The 16,933-nt window shown below is 37.8% G+C and overlaps 1 protein-coding gene across 1 annotated transcript; it reads left to right on the top strand.

Moving 5' to 3' along the window:
- Positions 1–228: 228 nt before the first annotated feature.
- On the top strand, positions 229–1,586 carry LOC121435685 (olfactory receptor 4C15-like). Its single transcript, XM_041635150.1, has 2 exons — positions 229–235; positions 862–1,586. Exons 1-2 carry the CDS (start codon positions 229–231, stop codon positions 1,584–1,586), a joined length of 732 nt encoding a protein of 243 aa, XP_041491084.1.
- The last annotated feature ends 15,347 nt before the right edge of the window (positions 1,587–16,933 follow it).

Genomic DNA, 16,933 nt, shown 5'->3' with positions numbered 1-16,933 from the left:
TATCCTGTATTATTATACTACAAACAAATAAAATCTTAAAATCATATATGATATCATTGATAAAGGTAATATATCAAAAAATTCTCATTTAAATTCTTTATAATACCTGATTTTTAAAAACTCATCTATAATTAATATACATTTTAGCTGGTGTTCAGTATGTTGGAAAATGGAATCTGTTTGTTTCAAATTCCATCCCACTGCAACAGACTTGGTCCCTATCTTAGCATGGCAGGTAAATACTTGTGCTTATGAAGCATGTCCTCAGAGAACTCTTTTTTTTTTTTTTTTTTTTTTTTTTTTTTGGAGACAGGGTTTCTCTGTGGCTTTGGAGCCTGTCCTGGAACTAGCTCTGTAGACCAGGCTGGTCTCGAACTCACAGAGATCCACCTGCCTCTGCCTCACGAGTGCTGGGATTAAAGGCGTGCGCCACCACTGCCCGGCTCTCAGAGAACTCTTTCCCCAGAAACTGTCTCTGTCTAGTCACTCTGGAAAAGGGTAAATGAGTTATCTGTGGAAACAATTCCCAGGAGTCTCAGAAACAGCAAGGAAAGATGATAATTTAAAAGTCATCTTGGTATTTTCTTTCATCGTCTTCCTATCTTGAACTTTCCCTCCATTTTGGCACCTTTTTATGAAGTGACAACCTAAGAATTCTGAAACAAATCTTAAACTCTAACCTTCGTTAGAGTCTGTCTTCTGCAAAGGAAAAATTCAAGTGCCTTTCTTTATAATTACTTTTTACTAAATAAAGGGTGTTCGTCAAAATAAGGTAGGAAAAGAGACTCCTGTACTGACAGGCATGCATCCCCAGGAAAGGTGGAAAGTTGGGTTGCAGTGTCTAATAACTGCACTGGAAAGACAGCATCATTTCTTCTACTGTTACACCCAAGATAATTATAGACTGTTTTTATGAAAGGAAGACCATCTCTTTTGAATGTTGCATGACACAACTGTTTACAGTACACTTCTTCACAGGGGCAGAAGTAATTGTCTTGGCAGCCATGGCCTATGACCGCTATGTGGCCATTTGCAAGCCTCTATTCTTCCATCATGACCAAAGGCTCTGTGCTGTTTTAGTGTTGGTATCTGGGGCAGGAGGCTTTTTGCATTCTATCATACAAATTATATTCACATTGCAGCTGCCTTTATGTGGAACCAATATTATTGACCACTATATGTGTGACTTGTTCCCATTACTGAAGCTTGCCTGTATTGACACACACATTTTTGTCCTTTTGGTGTTTGCCAACAGTGGGGCTATTTGTATTATATTCTTCTCATTATTGCTTGTCTCCTATGGTGTTATATTGTTTTCTCTGAGAGCCCACAGTTCTGAAGGTCGATATAAAGCTCTCTCCACCTGTAGATCCCATATTACAGTTGTGTTTTTGTTCTTTGTCCCATGTATATTAATATATGCAAGACCTACATCTGCATTGTCCTTTGAGAAAAATATACTTGTATTTGTCAATGTTTTGACACCATTGCTCAATCCTATGGTTTATACTTTCAGAAACAAGGAAATGATGAATGCCATCAGAAAAATGTGGAAGACATTTACAGTGGTTTCTGATAAATTTTAAAATATTCCACTTTCATTGGGTAAGGACCCTTACAATGGCAACATGATGATTTGAGGTTACTTCCCAGAAACCTTCATGCTATTCCTAACAGGGAAGCACATTTTTAATTTAGTATTGGTGCACAGGAGATTTGTGATCCCAGAGTTTTGCTTCATTGTGAATTTATCTGAAGAACAGTGATTTCAAGGTTCAATGGAGATTTGTTTTAAGAAAATGTAGTAGAATACAATAGATGATCATAGCAACTGACTGTTTTTGGCTCTGTATCAATGTTAATAGTCATATATACTATTTATCTTTCACATATACTCACATGTTTTATAACACTCACATGCACATACCTCATACACACCAACATAAAGAAGTACCCTTGAAACCTCAATCAAAAAAATAAAGAAATCAATACTTTCTTGGGCTAATACTATATTCTAGACTCCTTGTAAAGTGATGGCATCTTTAGATACAGCGGACATCAATAGTGGGAGTGAGAATTTATGTTTCAGAGTTCACACCATCACTCTTAAAATACCAATCAACATTGTTTTATAAAAACTAAAGCCAGTTTAATTGTATCCTCTCATTTATTTAATTAAATATTTGAGAACATTTAATTATTTGAATGGCTGTTGTTAACACTGTTTCGTTAAAAATTGCTGGCAAAATAAATGTGCATTTGAAATCATTCCAAGAAAAAACGAGTTTCTAAACGACACCGAGACTCCAGAACTTAGAAACACAGAGATGTTGTAGCAGATCTTGATCTCTATTTATCTCTGAGCTTATTTGTCCCTGTACTGTATTTTTCTTGTCTTTTTCTGTTGTTGTTGAAAAGTGACTTTTTCAGACAGTATATTCTTATTATTATTTCCATTCCCTTATCTTCTCCCATGTCTTTCTAACATCCCTACCCATCCTGGTGAGATCATGAACTGGAGACCTGTCCCTGACCCTCACTAGCTGTAGCACTTTGGAGAGCAGCCCCTGCTCCTTGCATGGACAACATGGTTGTGCTAGTCCTAGTGGTATAGATGTGGGCGAATCATCTCTAAGGGCATGAAAGCTGGAGAATCAGAAACACCCATTACTCCCTGTTAAATGGCCCAGGGCAATGATGGAGAGCTCACCCTGTTGATAAGAATAGGGGAATATTTTGTACAACTCCTACAACATAGGCTGAATATTTAGATCTTGAGGAAAATCTTTAAGGGCTTTAATATCTTGAGGAAAATCTTTAAGGGCTTTAATAACAGCATACAATTCATTTTCTTGTACAGAACAATAATCTTTAAATTCTACCCAGTACGTAGATTCTGTCCCATAAGCACTTTTAGTTTTGGAACCATCAGAAAATAGTTAATACGTCAGGTAAAGGATTGACAGATACAATATCATGAATTACAAATTCTTGTTTTTGTAAATAGTCCCACAATTTGCTTTTGGGGTTATGATATTCAAAGTTTCCAATAAAAGAAACTAAAGAAACTTGTAAAGCTTATGAAAGCTGACACATGTATTCAGCTTTTTCTTTTGGTAATGGAAAAATTATAGCAGAACAATCTAGACCTGTCAAAGTAAGACATCGTCTCCCTTCTTGAATTATATAGGCTAACATTTCTTCATAAGTTGTTATTGTTTTAGAAAATGTATGCTTTGTGTAAACCCACTCAAGGGGAAAAATATCTTGAGCTAAAATACCTGTAGGATATTGAAAAGTATCCAATATTAATAATTTAATAGGAATGTTAGGTTGTACTGTACCCAAAAAATCATTTTTAATATGTTCGTCAACTAATTTTAATTCTACCTGAGCAATTTTAGAAAGAGATCGAGGACTATGTAACTCCTGATCCCCTTGACAAAGAAGTCAAATCCAATAGATTTTTTAGATTTTTTTAGACATGGTCATAACTTGTGCAGCAGGCACTACTTTCTGTTTCGACTCAGCGGCCAGTTTTTTTCATTTGCTTTTCTAGCCCATTAAGTTTCTCCAAAACTGATTGCAAATCCAAACTAGTTGTTTTGATTAAGCTTTCTTGGTTCTCCACAATTTGCTCTTTAGTTTTTTGATTCATGTCCAAATTTTTTACGGGTGGAGTAACCTCCTTTCCCAGATCTGTCACTAACCGCTCTTCCATCATAGCTCTGAAAACAGTAAAAATCATAGACTGTAGTAATATGGGTGGCGGTGCTGTGTTCCCAGCACCCTGGCCACCTGCTCGGCTAGCTTATGCCCCAAAATAACAACACACAAACTGTATTCATTTAATCACTGCTTGGCCCATTCTCTTCTAGGCTAATTCTCACATATTAATTTAGCCCATTTCTAATCATCTGTGTGTAGCACCCCAAGGTGCTCTTACCAGGAAGATTCTAGCCTATGTCCATCCTGGGTCGGAGCTTCATCCCGGGAGTGGGGCATGGCGTCTCTCTCAGGCGTCTGCTCCGTCTGCTCCCGAGAGGAGAGCTGTCGGGACTGACCTCACTTCCTCTTCCTCCCAGCATTCTGTTCTGTTTACTCCTCCCACCTATCCTCTAACCAATAAAATGGGCCAAGGCAGTTCCTTTATTAGCCAATGACCTTCCTCCATCAATAGACCATATAGACCATAAGCGAACAGGTATTTTCTCACACTGTCTCACAGTTTTTTCAACATTAGTTTTAATTCTCTGCCAAGTATCTATATCTAAGGTGCCTTCTTCTGGAAACCAAGGATTATATTCCTTAATTACTTCAACACACATTTCTAAATCAGAAAAAGAAACAGAAACACTGTGAGTTTTTATTAAGTGTTTTTGCATAGCAAGATACGGAGAAGATTTAGCTTATTCCATTACCCTGCAATAAAGATTACTTACTTGGTTAATGTTTTCTGACCCTTCCTAACTTTTCCTCTTCAGGGTCCCTCTTCGGGTGCCATTTGTCAATGTCTAGTGTGCTGGGGTTCTTGGGTAAGGGTCTTGTGCAAATCAGGACACAGAGGATGCAGGTAGGTTGTCAACAACTGCATAACAAGCTCGATTTTGTATAGCTTTTTATACAGACTAAAAAGCATTACCTCAACTCTTAAACCCCCCTTTACTCACGTACATGATCATGCGAAACTCTTGCCTCTCCTTGCAAGAAACAATACCTCAATTAATAACAGTAATAAAAATAAAAAGTACATAGAAACAAGGCAAAAGTATACAGAAACAAAGCCCTCCTTTGTAACTGGTAGAGTGTGAAGAACTGAGCTCAAAGGCCACTTCCTTATCCAGGGTACAGATTCTGACAGAACATTTGAGAAATGGGCAGAGAAAGTTTGCTTTCATCTATGCTTGGTTTGCCAAGCAACCACTTCCCAACTTTGTCTCATCTGTCCCAGGAGGAGCCTGCTCTCTAAGCCAGTTCTGTGTCTCCACATTACCCCAAGATATTTTATGTAATTTTGGCTATTTTAAAATGTGATGTTTCTTTGATTTATTTCTCAGCTCCTTTATCATTTGTATATAGAGGAGTAATAATTTTTTTGAGTTGATCTTGCATCCTGCCACTTCACTGAAGGTATTTATCAGCTGTAGGAGTTCCCCTGTAGAGTTTTTGAAGTCACTTATACATACTATCATATTGTCTGCAAATAGCAAAAGTTTGACTTCTTCCTTTCTAATTTGAATCCTCTTGATTGCCTTTTGTTGTCTTATTGCTCTATCAGAACTTCAAGAACTATGTAGAATAGATATGGAGAGAGTGGACAGTCTCATCTTCTTCTGATTTTAGCAGAATCACTTCTTCTCCCCCATTTAATTTGATGCTGGCAGTCAGGTTGCTGTATATTGCTTTTATTATATTTAGATATGTTCCTTGTATCTCTGATCTCTCCAAGACCTTTATCATGAAGGGGTATCAGATTTTGTCAAATGCTTTTTCAGTATCTAATAAGTTGGTCATATGTTTTTTTTTCTTTCAGTTTATTTATAAGATGGATTACATTAATAGATTTTTGACTGTTGTACCATCCCTGCATCTCTGGGATGAAGCTGACAAACCCTTATGTAAACTAATAAAAAAGCACAGAGGGAACATCCAAATTAACACAATCAGAAATGAAAAGGGATACCTGACAACAGACACTAAGGAAATACAGAGACTCCTTAGATCATACAACAAAAACCTGTACTCCACTAAATCAGGAAACACAAAAGAATTGGACAATTTTCTGGTTAGGTACTATATACCAAAATTAAATCAAGAACAGGTGAACAATTTAAAGAGACGTATAAACTCCAAGGAAATAGAAGCTGTCATCAAAAGCCTCACAAACAAAAACATCCCAGGGCCAAATGGTTTTATAGTTACCCTGATACCAAAACCTCACAAAGACTCAACCAAGAAAGAGAATTACAAACTAATCTCACTCATGAACATGGGTGCAAAAATACTCAGTAAAATGCTGGCAAACCCAATCCAAGAACACATCAAAAAAAATCCTTCATGATCAAGTCAGTTTATGCGTGGCATCCTTTTCATTCTGCACTAAATGAAACCCAGGCTGATACCTTGTTACCTGCAGCACTATAGATACTTTGTAGAGAAAGCAGTTAATTAAACTATAGCAGCCATATTGAAAAGTATATTAACTGTAAGTATACAGCTTGTAATTATTTACTAATGTATGCAAATACATTCATTGAGCCAACATGAAGATTAAATTTAGAGTATTATCAAAACTCAGAGGTGCCTTTCTACCCTCTTCTATTGACTGCACCCTTTGGAGTATCCCATATATTTAAAAGCTATTGGACTGGGGCTGTAGCTCAGTTGGTAGAGTGCTTGCTTGGTGTGCCTAAAGCCCTGGGCTTAATCTCCATCACTTCTATCTTAGGTTTACTATTGCTGTGATGAAATACCATGACCACAATCAACTTGGGAAGGAAAAGGTTTATTTTGCCTTATAACGGAACTTCACTGTTCATTGAAGGATTTCAGAGCAGGAACTCAAACAGGGCAAAAATCTTGAAGCAGGACCTGATACATAGGCCATGAAGGAGTGCTGTCTACTGACTTGCTTCTAATAGCTTGCTCACCCTGCTTTCTTATAGAACCTAGCACCACTAGCCAAGAAGTAGCACTACCTTCAATGGTATTGGCCCTCTCACATCAATCACTAATTTTAAAAATGCCCTAAAGGCTTGCCTACAGCCCAATCTTATGGAGGCATTTTCTCATTTGAGGTTCCCTCTTCTCAGAAATCTTTGGCTTGTATCAAGTTGACATAAAAAGTAGCCATCGCAATCACCTAAACCAGGCAAGGTGGTACATACCTATAATCCTAGCACTTTGGAAGTATAGCCAGAAAGATCAGGACATTAATGTCCTTACCTTCATAGCAAGTTCAAGACTAGTCACTACTGCATATAACCATGTCTCCAAAAAATATAAAAAGAAGTGTTGAAATACGAGCAGCGGGCTGTGTCCCGCCACCCGGCTAGCTTTACCCAAAATAATTACACGGAAACTGTATTCTTTTAAACACTGCCTGACCCATTAGTTTCAGTTTCTTATTGGCTAGCTTTTACATATTGATCTAACCCATTTCTATTAATCTGTGTAGCCCAAGAGCTGACTTACCAGGAATGATCTTAACCTGCGACTGTCTGGAGTGGGAGAATCATGGCGACTCCCTGACTCAGCTTCTTTCTCCCAGCATTCCGTTCTGTTTACTCCGCCTACCTAAGGGCTGGCCTATCAAATGGGTCTAGGCAGTTTCTTTATTAATAAGAAATCACTCCCACATCAAAGAAGCTGTAATGTTTACTGTTTTTCTTATGTCAAAATTGTAACATTAATCCATGATATGTAGGTTGACTACATAAATATATTAGTAAACTGTTTTAATTACTATATATTTCATTGTGGTTTACTGATATTTTAATACTTTCCAGTTTTAGGTATGAATAATAACCCAAACATTTTTTTCAACTTTCACATATGTCTCTTTTATATAATAATAGCTGAGTATTTAGTACATTTTGTTATCTGCTTACCTATTTGTCTTAAATTGCTTGTGTTCTGGTGAAAATGCTTTCATATCTCCTGAGAAGATTACAATGCAAAAGAAAATGGATGACTGAAGAAATGAGATCCTGTGCTTTTTTTTTTACCTTGATAAAAGTAATTTTATTATGCACATGTTTCATAATTACAATGACTTCAAAATAGTACTTAAAATTACAAGGAAAAATTTTAAAAATGAAAAACTGAGTCTTCATTAAACTTAACATGACCCATCGGTTCCATTGTTAAATTTACAAATAAATTTATTGGAGAGGAGTGCTGGTAGAGCCAAAAACAGCTGCACATGCTAGTCAAGTGCACCACTGAGGCCATCAAGCTCCAGCCCCAGCTCCAGCTATGCAGTTAAAAGAAAGCACCTTGCCCTAAGCACTAAAAGATGAACAGCAACTTGAATTTTAACTACATACATCAATTCCTGCCTTGGTCATATGAAAGTTGTATTAACTAGTTTACTACAGCATCAAGTAAGGAAAGTACATACAGTTCAAGTTTCACATCTTACAGACTAAGAAAACTAAAAAGTAGACTTTCTCAAGGTCACAAAAATTGTAAGACTAAACTCCTGATTACCGCAAGCCCTTGCCCAATGCCATTTGCACTCTTTTGACTTATGTTGATTACATATTTCTCCCTAGCGTTCAAAAATAGCCCATTTTAAAACAAAAATTTTATCGCTGTGTGTGTGGGTGTGTGCGCACCAAGGCATGCATATACAAGGCAGAGGACAACATCCACCATGTGGGCTCTAGCAACTGAACTCTGGTTTTCAGGCATTTGCAAGTACTCTTGCCCACTGAGCCACCCATCTTTCCTGTCAAGTGTTTTAAGTATCTTTCCAAAACATTTAAAAGTACTTCACAAACAACTAGGGCTTTTGGCAAAAGAACCATAACACCACTTATTATAACCCTATTTCCACCTCTTACAACAGTTGCCTGTGATCTTAAGAGACTCTAAGAAAACCATGATCTCCTTTATTCATACCCCCAAGTCACATCTGGAGTATCTCAAAAAACTTGACAGAAAAATCCCCAAATAACAAATTCATGGAAACTATGCCTGATCTTGGCCAGAAGGCCTTCGAGAATCAGTTGTGAGTACAGTTACAGCAAGAAAAAACAATTCCTTAAAAAACAAAGGTCAAATTTACCCATCACATTGTCGTATTTTAAAACATTTTTATCAGAATTTTCACATAAAAACTCAAGCTGGGTCAGTGAGCTGGCTCAGGTAGTGAAGGTGATGCCAGTGACCAAAATTCAATCCCCAGGTCTCACATGAAGCTGTCCCCTGACCTCCACACACTCAGGCTTCAATGCACACACAAAAATGAATTTAATTTAATTTAGTTCAAACGGGCGGAAAGAAGGGCTCATCCGAAAAGCACGCAGTACTCTTGGGGGCAATGGACCACAGTTTGATTCCCAGCACCCAGGTCAGACGACTCACAACTTAACTACTTTTATCTCTATTTCCAGGCGATCCAACTTCTGAGGCTGCCATGGATGGGAGCTTAAGTATCCACACATGTAACTCTTTAATTTAAGCTAGACAAAATTCAAACAAACTTTTCAAAGACAAGTTGCTTTTGATTAAAAGGGTTGAAACACCTTTAATGGTGGAAGACTTCTATAACTTCATAAAATGCACAGAAGATTTGCTCTCAAATGTATTAAATGTTTATAGAATATCTTAGTCACCAAGGGAGTTTAAGGGCTCCAACGAGGGACAAAACCGTTGGAACGCTTTGTTTCCTTAAACTCTCCATGGAACTGAAGCTGTGGGTTAAGCTGTCCACATTCCTTAGGTCTTCAGCAAACATTTCTGATAAGGAGGCTTCGAGGAATGTGTATAACACAGCTCTGAATTCATTTCCTTCTTCTGTGGGGACAAACTTGAAGTAGTACTCAAGTCATTCGGGAACGTTTGCAAACCTTTTACTTGAAAGCAAGGCCACACTCTTGCCCACACATTTTTTTTTTGATTAACATTTTTTATGTGAAAACTGTCTTGAGTCACCGCCCAAAAAGCAGGTAGCCCAGCAAGGGCTCCATGCCCCCAAACACTTTTAAAAAGCAAAATAACGCGCGCGCACGTACACACACACACACACACACACACACACACACACACACACACACACCAAGACAAAACAAACTAGCAAGGGAGCTAGAGTTTAGGGCACGGGGGCATCATTTGTCTTTTGGCCTCGGCTTTTTGGAGACGAGGCCAGGAGAGCCGTCCTGGGCTGGTGTCCGGAGGGAGGATGCTGCGGCCAGGAGGGAGGGTTGTACGCAGCCGGGTCCCAGCACAGCCAAGGCAGAGCTGAGCCCGCCGCGGGCGAGCGGCACCGACTCCCAGAGAGGAAGCGCCACCCGCCCCCGCCGCCCCCGCCCCCGCCCCGCGACCCTCCCCAAGTTCAGGGCCCCGGCTGTCGATGGCGAGGCCCCGCCACCCGAAGCCCGAGCCTGCGTGGTACGGGCACGATCCGGAAAATCTAAGCAAGCCATAAATACTAAGCCCTAGGGGGTCCCCAGCGACGCTCTAGGCATCCACGCAGCAAGGTGACGGAGAACGCGGCCGCGCTTTCTTACCATGGCCGCCTTCGTCCCCGCCGCTGCCTCCTTCATCGCCGTCGTTGCCGTCCCTTTCGTCTCCCCCGTCGCCTTCTTCACAGTCGCCTTCTCCGCTGCGGTCGCCGCTGCCTCCCTCGCCGGCGTCGCCTTCTCCGGCGTCGTCGCTTCCTGGCGATTGCGGCTCTCCACCGCCGAGTAGACGATCTCTCCCTCCTTGGTCTTGAGACGCTTGGCCTGGCCTCGAACTCGCGGTCCTCCTCGTACGTCTCCTCCTCGGGGAGGAGGAGGTGGAGAACAAGGCTGCGGTCGAGTGGCGTGGGAGACGCTCGGCCTCAGACGTCGCCCATCGGTCCCCGCCGTGGGCTGCGCCTCCTCAGCGCGGCTCGGAGCGGCCCCGGCGTCCTCCGCGCCCGCTCCGGGAGCCCGTGGCTGAGGAGGGAGCGCGGGCTGAGGGGACGCTTCCCTTTCTCTGCCAGCCAGTTCCCCCCCCCAACACACACACAGCGCTTCTCCCTCTGCCAGCTTCGCAGCTCCCGATCCTGTGCGTTACACGTAACAAGTAAATACATATGTTTCTAGGAAAATCAAACACATTTATATATATTGTTCAAAGCCCAAAAATCATATTGGATAGAATAAACAAATATGCTTGCATAGTGAGTCTTTCTTATTAAAATTTTAAATTGGAAATTGTTTTCTCCCAAATAATCAACACTATGTACGTTGCTACATAGAGAAGGAAAAGAAGTGAAGCCTTGCCAGTGAGTTTATATTGCTTATTATTGGTTTCAATGAACTCTGTTTTGGCTAACTACTGATTCTGAATGACCAGTCTCTCTTTGAAAAGAGAAGGAAGGGAAAAAGGACATTTGAATTTAAACAAAATTAGTGTAAGTATGGCTCAGTAGTAGAATACTTGTCTACCATGATCTAGGCCCTGAGTTCCATTCTTAGAACCAAAAAAGTAAGATAATTGATTAAAATAAAAGCTTGCAGGTTGTTACTATGAATAATTCATATAGCCAGTGCCAAGAATAAAATAACTTACGATTGTGTTCTAGTCTGTAACTCTCAAAACTACCAGCAGAAATCTTTCTCGAGCCATGTGTATGACGAATATCAAGCTTACTGTCATCATCATCATCGTATCGACTGTAAGTTTTTTCTCTTTAGTATGTGAGCTTATTTTTCACTCTTTAAGGTGACAGGATTCTTATTTATTGATATTCTGAAATGGGCTACATTCACATTTTAATTGTTAAACACATGACTAGGAAATATCTTTTCTTGTGAAATCAGCATTAAGTATCATCTCCATTTAAACTCCTATTTTCCTATAGAGAAGTTTTGTACATAATGAGATAAGCAAAACTGTAGTTGAGGACATGGCTTAATGTTTAAAAGCACTTTTTCTGTAAGCAAGAGGACCTGGGTCCAAATCTCCAATAGCCACCTAAAAGGCTAGGCATAGTCGTGCATGCCTGTAGCCCCAGCGTGTGTAATGTGTACATGTAGTTCCTGGTAGCTTGTTGGCCAAGCAGCCTAGCTGAAAAAGTGAACTTCTAATATGCTTGCATAGTGAGAGACCTGATCTCAAATAATAAATAGGAAAGCAATAGAGGAAGACACTGGAGGCACTCTGGCTTTTGTATATACATTCACAGGTGTGCATACCCATGTACTACACACACACACACACACACACAACATTTTTGTTATATAAATCTTTCAACTAGTTTCATCTATACACAGAATTATATAGGAATTAATATGTAATTTCATCTATTCTGCAAACATTTGTTAGCTAGGCGGTATGTGTTTTAGCATTGATCCAGACTCATGGTTGAAGCTCAGTGTGTTCATACACTTGTGTGAGAGTTATTATATAATTCTGAAACTGTACACATCCCACCATATATTTTGAAGCCAGCATCTTTATAACAGAAAGTAATAAAATCTTTTCTCACAGACAATCTTAGTTTTGCTATAGTTTCACTATTGGTTACGTTAGTGAAGAGCATTACTCTTCTAGTACCAGTAGAGTTTCTTTGATGGGTTCCTTGAACCTTGTGATAGAGTCATGTAAGTAAAATTGCCTTCTTTCTTCTCCCAGGTGTTCATCTATGTCATTGTGCCAACCTGTGTAAAGAAATAAAAAAGAAAACATTACCATTAACCAAGCATATAAGAGTGAAAGGAGAGAAAGGCAATCCATGTGACTCAGGCTTTTCACTATTTTCGGAAATTATCTGCCAGTTCCTTTAATCTTCCTTTTGCTTTTTCTTGTCTTAATAGTATTATATGCATCTAGATTTATCTTTGTCTTCTCATATTGTTTAACAAACTTTACTTTGAACCATTATTTACAGGAATATCTTTGAAATGGTATTTGTTTCTTTTGTTTGTTAAATATAAACTTCTACTTAGAAAGACATTTTTGTTTTTAACACACAAAGATTTTGCCAAGGTGGAAACCACCAATCTTATAATTTGTCTGCTAAAACTGTCTAGGAATTTTCTGTGCTCACACAAAATTATTAGGAGATTGATTGTATTGGTAACATATCATTTTAGTCTCTCTCGTTATGGGAGAGTTTTAGGTGCTTCAAAATCATATAGAATATTTTGGGAATTGTAATGAATTGTTGGTGCTGCTTATATCCAGGAGCCCATACAAGTGATGTATTTAGTGTTTTAATTTTAATAAGGTGGGAAACGTTTTGCTAGCCCATTAGAAGCACAAGAATTATCCTTGTCCTCCCAGCATTTACTTTCTTAAATAAAGTTTAGTGCATTATCCATTCATACTGCAGATAGTTTAATATATTCTGCTTCTCTATTACAAAGTCAAATTGAGAAAATGAATTAAATAAGTTGAGAATTGTGGGTTTTACATATTATTTTTCTTCTGTGCATAATTGGGACAATCATGGATTTAATAAAATTCATAACAGAGGAAATGGTAGGCAAATATTTCTAACTCATCAAAGAAAAAGAAGGGAACCACAATAAAAGTGCAAGCATTGTAGCCTTACAAAATGCAGTCATGTGGGAAGTTTTTTTCCATTCTAGGAAAAGCCCAAAATGAATACAGTCAGAAGTCAATTCCAGGATTTGGATTTAACTTCTGTTGAATAATAGTTTGATCTTTCTTTGTGGTTTAACAAATTCTTTAATCTAATTTTGAATAGCTGAAAGAGAATAGACAGTATAATGATATAGTACAAAATATCTTAACATAAATTTATTATAGAACAAGAAAGTCTGAATGTTATGATGCTTCATCTACTCTGGCATCAGTAATTTAGTAGTTGGTATCTATCTGAAATGAAAACATTTTTGCCCTAGATGTAATTGCATTTATTTATCCATAGGTGAAATTAAATAGAAGTGATATTACATTTTATTCTTTTCTCAATGAAACAATGAACTAGTGTTTTGGACTCAGCCAACTGTTTAGCCTAGTCATGTGCCTTGAATATGTATGTATGTGTCCTATAATCAGACTCTTGGTACCTCTTCTTCTATGTTTATGCTATCTGTTTGATTTATTTGATACACGTAATGCACATAGGAAATCTTTGGTTCATTATGCATAACACAATATTTCCAGAAATTTTTATGAGCACTAATTCATAGTAATTATATAATTATTTCCTATTAGGAAATACATTCGTTCTCCAAAAAAAAATTGACATTCCAAAGTAATAACTTAAAGGCTTAAAATTTATTTCCTTTTCTTATACACACTAGAATAAAATTAATGTGCATGTTATAGGGATTAATTACTTAAGTGTTCCTTGCTCTATTTATGTATAAGAATGCTTTCTATGACACATTTCTCATTGTAAATGATCCACTTGTTCAGATAACCTCTGATTTTCAATAGTTTTAATCCTTTCAACGAGTTGTTCATTATTAGTCCGTAGAGATTGTATCGTTCTTAGGAGTGCCATATTCTTCCTTAATGATAGAATATGGAAAAGAAAACTGAAACCTAGTAACCAGTAAATTAAGGTATCCCAATAGTCATATAAACCTCGCATGATATAATTCATTGTATTAGAAACAAAGCAGTAAAATTTGCGATGGAAACGAAAGCTGACATATTACCTATTATCCAGCAGGTGGCGCTGTTGCCGAGTCGCGACTAGAACTAGTTCTATTTAGATGTTTGCTTTGGTGATTTTTATCAATCCATGAACTATTATTCCAGGTAAGTTAATAGCTAACCAAGTAATATAAAATATTGAAAAACAGTTAACATTTACAAATAACAATGATTCCTTTAGCATTAGGTAACATTCTTAATACTTCAGAAATTGTTGTCTTATAAAATTATTATTTATGAAAGTAAAAATTATAATCAGCATGTTTCTCAAAATAAAGTGTGTTTATATTATGGCATTATTAAATTTCAATTATTACATAAGATTCTCAAGTATAAAAACATATGTTCAGTGAGATGCAACAGTTGAAGAGAACCTGACAACCTGAGATCCATTTTTAGGCCCACATGGTTGAGGGAGAGACTTAAGTCCTCCGGCCTTCACATGAGTGTCATAGCATGAGAACATACAGAGACACAGAAACATATACACACACCCCTAGAGATAAACACATGAATAAACACAATTAAACATGGTAATAATTTTATAGAAATTCTAAGTCAAAATAATAATAATAAATTACATTGAAGATTTTTTCAATCTCATAAGTTATAAATGTTTAAATAAACAGCTGAAAGAAAATACAAAACTTAACATTGCAACAATTGACTTTTTCATATACTATTGAAATTATATATATGTGTGTGTGTGTGTGTGTGTGTGTGTATACACACAAGTATATATGGACATTTATCATTTTAAAGGATAATTTTTTGCCGGGCGATGGTGGCGCACGCCTTTAATCCCAGCACTTGGGAGGCAGAGGCAGGCGGATCTCTGTGAGTTCGAGACCAGCCTGGTCTACACAGCTAGTTCCAGGACAGGCTCCAAAGCCACAGAGAAACCCTGTCTTGAAAAAAATCAAAAAAAAAAAAAGGATAATTTTTTTAGTTTAAAGATATCAAAAAAATTAATTAAATCTCAAGCCTGCAGGTAGAAAACCTTAATTTTTACCTCTATAAAAAATTATTAAAAGTATTATCACATAGTTTCCTTTGATTATAACAACCTGGAAGTATTATAAAAAGCCTTATTTTATCATGGTCACAGTAACATGTGCTTTTAAATAATATGTAATATTAAAATATGACTAAATAATTTTTTAAAGCACTTTAATTTGTAGATGAATGTTATTTTTATAATGACACAATCACTTGCCTAGCATGTTTTCTTTGAATATTACTCTTTTTTAAATTTTTCCATTCAATTATTTACACTTGCTCCCAAACCCCTCCTGCTCCCACACACCCTCTCCTCCCTCCGCCTCCCTGTTTGAGAGAGGGCAAGGAATCCGGCCCTGTGGGAAGTCCAAGGCCCTGCCCCTACATTCAGGCCTAGGGAGCTGTGCATCCATATAGACTAGGGTCCCAAAAAGCCAGAACATGCCATAAAAACAAGTCCCAGTGCCTTTATCAATGGCTTCTCAGTCAGCCCCCATTGTCAGCCAATGAGAGTCGGTTTGATCACATGCTCAATCAGATCCAGTTGAGCTGTATTTGGTGAGCTCCCATTAGAACAGGTAACTAAATAAATTTTTGCAGAGTATAATTTATCCAGGGGCTAAATGACTAAGGGAAAATAGACATAAATATTCAATGTGGGATGTCCGTTTTTTATATGAGTCATTTTTATTGGTTGATGCATAAAGTTGTTTCGGCCAATGGATTAGCAGAGTAAAGCCAGACTGGTAATCTGAACAGAGAGACAGAGACAGAGAGAGAAGGTGGAGTAAAAGAGATGCCATGTCAAGGGAGAAAAATGGGGGCTGGAGAGATGGCTCAGTGGTTAAGAGCATTGCCTGCCCTTCCAAAGGTCCTGAGTTCAATTCCCAGCAACCACATGGTGGCTCACAACCATCTGTAATGAGGTCTGGCGCCCTCTTCTGGCCTGTAGGCATACAGACAGAACATTGTATACTAAATAAATAAATATTTAAAAAAAAAAAGGAGAAAAATGCCAGAACATTACTGGCAAGCCACAGCCTTGTGCAATAAATAGATTAATAGAAATGGGTTAATTTAAGATATAAACAATAACTGGGATATTTCTTAGCCATTGGCCAAACAGTGTTAAGTTAATATAGTTTCTATTTGATTATTCAGTTCTGTGTAGCCGGGAAATGAAAGTCCAGTCTACAATTACAAAAATAAATATATTTAATTGAGATTTTTATTATAATGGAATCACTAATAGTACTCATTAATTGTATTAAATATTACCTTTCACATTACGGATAATTAGCAATGGGGGTCTATGTATGTATGCATGCATGTACACATTTCTTCATATATATACTTCCCTGTGTGCATGCAGACTCTCATTTCTTCAAAACATTCAGAATAAGGTAGAGGAAGTATTTGTTCTCATACCCACCCCCCCAAAAAACATATTTTCCTATGTTTCCAATCAGTAAGCCATTTTTTATTTTATTTTATTTTTCGATTTTTCTTTCTTTCTTTTTTTTTAATATTTATTTATTTACAATATTCTGTCTGTGTGTATGTCTGCAGGCCAGAAGAGGGCACCAGACCTCATTACAGATGGTTG

The sequence above is a fragment of the Microtus oregoni genome, unplaced genomic scaffold (genome assembly GCF_018167655.1).
Source record: "Microtus oregoni isolate MIOR12 unplaced genomic scaffold, Mior012 000046F_ref0000063, whole genome shotgun sequence".
NCBI lineage: Eukaryota > Metazoa > Chordata > Mammalia > Rodentia > Cricetidae > Microtus > Microtus oregoni.
Note: the sequence above shows the minus strand (reverse complement) of the source record. Positions and strands in the feature narration are given on the sequence as shown.